The sequence below is a fragment of the Austrofundulus limnaeus genome, unplaced genomic scaffold, assembly GCF_001266775.1.
Source record: "Austrofundulus limnaeus strain Quisiro unplaced genomic scaffold, Austrofundulus_limnaeus-1.0 Scaffold928, whole genome shotgun sequence".
NCBI classification, from domain to species: Eukaryota; Metazoa; Chordata; class Actinopteri; order Cyprinodontiformes; family Rivulidae; genus Austrofundulus; species Austrofundulus limnaeus.
Genome location: NW_013953330.1, coordinates 31,884 through 36,503, shown reverse-complemented (window position 1 = coordinate 36,503; position 4,620 = coordinate 31,884). Strand labels below are relative to the sequence as shown.

General features: G+C 37.4%; 1 protein-coding gene across 2 annotated transcripts in view; it reads left to right on the top strand.

Annotated features, from left to right (window-relative positions):
• LOC106533356 (integrator complex subunit 6) overlaps positions 1-4,620 on the top strand; it is a gene marked incomplete at its 3' end in the record, with an annotated part of 25,425 nt that overhangs the window by 16,087 nt on the left and 4,718 nt on the right. For both annotated transcript variants that reach the window (XM_014029623.1, XM_014029622.1), the window contains 2 exon segments: positions 525-614; positions 3,949-4,132. In XM_014029623.1, the coding sequence (XP_013885077.1) occupies positions 525-614; positions 3,949-4,132 (274 nt within the window).

The following is a 4,620-nucleotide window of genomic DNA, read 5'->3' as shown; positions in this document are numbered from 1 at the left end:
CCATCTAACCAAGTTTTAAAATCTTATATCAGCCAAAAAGTCTTTTTGATCTTGTTTTGAGACTGATTTACTAAACAAGAACTGATTGTGTAAGAATAATCATCTTGTTTTCAGAATGTGTAAGATTATTTGTCTTGTTAGTCTGAAAATTTGACTCTAATTAAGAAAAAATATCTGCCAGTGGATTAAGAAAATTTTACTTGGTAAGATTCTTGAAATACTTGATTTGACTCAATTTTTTCTTTCCAGAATCTTACCAAGTAAAATTTTCTTACTCCACTGGCAGATATTTTGACTTAATTTGAGTCAAATTTTCAGACTAACAAGACAAATAATCTTACACATTCTGAAAACAAGATGATTATTCTTACACAATCAGTTCTTGTTTAGTAAATCAGTCTCAAAACAAGATCAAAAAGACTTTTTGGCTGATATAAGATTTTAAAACTTGGTTAGATGGACAGTTTTTGCAGTGAAGGCCTTTTCGATTCTTGTAATCATGAATGTTTTTTTTCTCTTTGCAGGGAAGAAATCCTTTTTTCCTTGAACCTGCAATCATCATTGCAATCAGTGATGGCAACAAGTTGACGGGCAGCAGCGGCGTTCAGGACGAGGTTAGTTTTCGAAMGAGCTTTTAAAAAAAATAAAAATGACCCAACTTCTTAAATAAAATTAAAACAGACCAGATGTGGATACACTGTTTATTACAAATCACAACAATTTTTAGTGTTAGTTTTGCAGTTTARCTAACATTTGTGATAATTCCAAGTTTTTAACTAACCTCCTACTGCTACCTGCTGCTGGTCCTCCCACACTTCARATGCTGAGATCCAACAGAGTCCATGTTGTCGTTGGGGATTATCACTTTTTTCTAATGCAGATTAAGTAGTAGTTGAAGTAGTTTGTCCACGTGGTGAGAGCCAAGGGAAYGCTGTCAAATGTGATTCTTCAGGGAAAAGCTGGTGCTCAAAGGGTTCATACTCATCCACAGCATAGATCAGGGGTGTCTATAAACATTTATRTCATGTGGGCCAAAAAAAGTCAGAAGGACTTGAGGGCCAAAAATATTTTTCCTTTACCTGCTCAACAATAAACTAAGCATTGAATACTTTAATTAAACAAATAAAGGAATCAGTTTTATTGCTGGAAATGGATGTAAATTAATCTARATCCAGAAGTTTAAAAGTGTTTGCAGGTTTCCCTTTTTGAAAGAAATTTAGCAATTTTCTAGGTTTTAGTTAGTAAAACCTAGTAACTAGTAAAATTAGTTTAGTTTTAATTGAGAAAAAATAACCCAATTTAGTTAATTCTGATCAATAAAATCAGGATTTAGGTCACTCTTTTGTTGAAAATGCTTTCTGTATTCAGACAAATTTAATAAGTTAATTAAAAGCAAATTGAAGTGCAGCAAAATCAGCTTTTGAGTAGAAGAGATGTGGAAAAAGCTAACAGCCTGGTTATTTAAAGACAAATAATTGGCGTTAGCCTGGCCCTTGCCTTCCTACGCAGCTCCGCTCAATTCTAGTTTCCCTTCACTGCTCCGTCTGGGACTTCTCCCATAGACAAGGATTTTGCTGGCAGATTTTTAGCCGGGCCAATCAGAGAACAGAAAGTTGATTTTCTGCGCAGTGTCTGCTAGTTATTTTAGCAAACGGCAGTGGAGGAAGAGAATGAAGCCAGTCCGTGTTGATAAGGCTTCCAGATTAAATTAAATTTGTCTGACAAAACAGCAGCTCTCATTTACAGCCGTCTCGTTCAGCTCGGTACTTCTCTCCTCTCATTAGGGTTGTTTACATCGCACGCGATTTCTGGTTAGCTTCTTAGCTTGGCCTCCTTCATAGCAACACACACATGCTTCAACAGAGGCCATGCCTCCAGTAAGAATCACTTCTCTATAGCAGTGAGTCCAGACCCTCGTACGAAGCAGACTGAACGACAGGGTCTGGTTTTGACCAGGCTAACTTGGAGATGTTACCAATATTTTTAATTGGAAGATTATTTTACTTTGTGATAATTTTGCCCTAATTAAACATAGAAAGTCTCCATCTACACTTGTGCCAGGGGCCACACAAAATCAGTTCAGGGGCCACACTTTGGACACCCCCTGGTGTAGATGGACAGGGATCCCTTTCTGTGTCCAACTGTTTTGCTGAGGGTTGGTCCAGGTGGAGGTTGCTGATGAATTGCACTTCCCTCAGGTCATGAGACTGATGATGATGATGATGATGATATCTAAAATACAAAAAAAGAGCTGTTTGGATTGAAGGCTGTTTTGTGCAGGTTTGATGCACCTCTTTTGCATCCCTTTCATGCAGGGTTGGGCAGTATTGGCAAAAAACGTAACCACGATTAATTATGGCATTTAGCCGATAATGATTAATTTGATGATTAACCCCCCGGAGTCCCTAAACACCCTTGTATCCTAGTCACATGACCAATTTATAGGGAGAAAATTGGCGCTTCGTAAAAATCTGTTCCAAATTGTGTCAAAATTACAGACTTCAGGCTATACATCAAACTTTGTTGATAGATAAAAAAATTACACAACTTTTTTAAATGTTGGTCGTATTTGAAGCAGAGAGGAGCACCAAGCTGTTAGTCTGCCTGGTGGCATTAATCGTATTAATAGTCGGGTGCCAAAAATGAATCGATTTAATGTTTTTCTGACGATTAATTGCACACGATACGATTATGCCCAACCCTACTTTCCTGTTTTAACAACAGTAATATTAGGTATCCCAAACAGACATTTTAACTATTATTATTGCAATTAATAAAATTTATTTGTTAGAGAATAAAAAACAAAATCCATTGCACTTTTTGTTTTTCAAAATCAGGCATGTACTTTTCAAACGGCGGTCATTTTACTCGTGACCAACTGTGCCTCAGTTTGACAGTCTGAAGGGCTATTTTCATGGAGGATAAAACAATGGATATAATCCTCTAAAATCCAAGAAAATTACTTTGCTGACTGAAAAGCATATAATTAACAAAAAACAGAAGTATTTACCCCATTGTTTAAATCACTTTTGAAAGTATTGAGTCCCAAAAATGGCAAATAAGAGAAAATCCCACCAAATGAAAATTATGAGCAAATCAGCCAAAGCCATTTTCACACCATCATATCTCAGTAAGTATGACATCCACAAACCAAAAAATCTTTATGCTGATTGACATTCAATAGTACAAAATGCCCAATTCTTTTCAGAAAACTCAATCACTTAGATTCTGAGAAATTGGACCTCAAAAAAGCAAAAATGGTCAAAAATCACTGTTCAAAAAAGTGCAAAAAATGCAGATTTTTACACCTTCACAAAAAATTGTTTTGCCGTAACACTCTGAAACTTTGAACTTGGTAAGAATTTGCCCCATAAATTTGATATTTAATAATCAAAAATAATTCCTATAATAGAAAAAAATTGACAAGCCAGTATATGTGGAGCATTTTGCCAATTTTTCAAAAAAATGTGCAAATTTCCTTTCTATTCAGAGTACATTTACAGAGTACAAATGTCAGTGTATTAGGATCTGACCACTCAGAATGAACATTTGATGCCAAAAAATAAAAAGTAATGTAATGCATTTTTGTAGCTATTGCAGAACTATTTTGAGATTTATTTTATTTATGCAGCAGAGAAGTAAAAAGTAGGTGTGGGACTCTTCAGCAATTGGCCGCCTGCGTTCTTAAATTTAAAACCATTACTCTTTTACAAGTGATGATAAACTGGAATACTTCTGTGATCTTTAATATTGATAATATTGATTACTTTAAGACTGAAACATCAGTGTATAATATGGAGGTAAAATGGTCCACTGGAAAAACAAATAAGTGTAAATATGACTTATTTCCATAAACGGGCTAATTTAAGCACTTCATTAAACTTGTCATTATTTTAGCTGCCTGTTAAAAAGCCCTGATGACTGACTGAAGTTTTCTTTCTTGTCCAGCTCCACCTGCCCCTGACCACCCCGCTGCCGGGCAGTGAGCTGACCAAGGAGCCCTTTCGCTGGGACCAACGTCTGTTTGCTCTGGTGCTGCGGATCCCTGGCAACGCTTCAGTTGAACCCGAGCCCCTCGGTGGCGTCCCGCCCGACGATTCTCCCATCACACCCATGTGTGAGGTCACCGGAGGTTGGTGAAACCAGCTGGTTTTTGTCGAATAGCACATCTGTGTTTGCTTGCACCGAATTCACGAGAAAAATGACACGAGACAAAGTTCTCATCCTGCGACTTGGGTCTGCATCATGTTCTGCACCTTTAGATTGGGTCTGCATCGTGTTCTGCACATTTAGATTGGGTCTGCATCGTGTTCTGCACATTTAGATTGGGTCTGCATCGTGTTCTGCACATTTAGATTGGGTCTGCATCACGTTATGCACATTTAGATTGGGTCTGCATCACGTTATGCACATTTAGATTGGGTCTGCATCACGTTATGCACATTTAGATTGGGTCTGCATCACGTTATGCACCTTTAGATTGGGTCTGCATCATGTTGTGAACCTTTAGATTGGGTCTGCATCGTGTTCTCCACCTTTAGATTGGGTCTGCATCGTGTTCTACACATTTAGATTGGGTCTGCATCGTGTTCTACACCTTTAGATTGGGTCTGCATCATG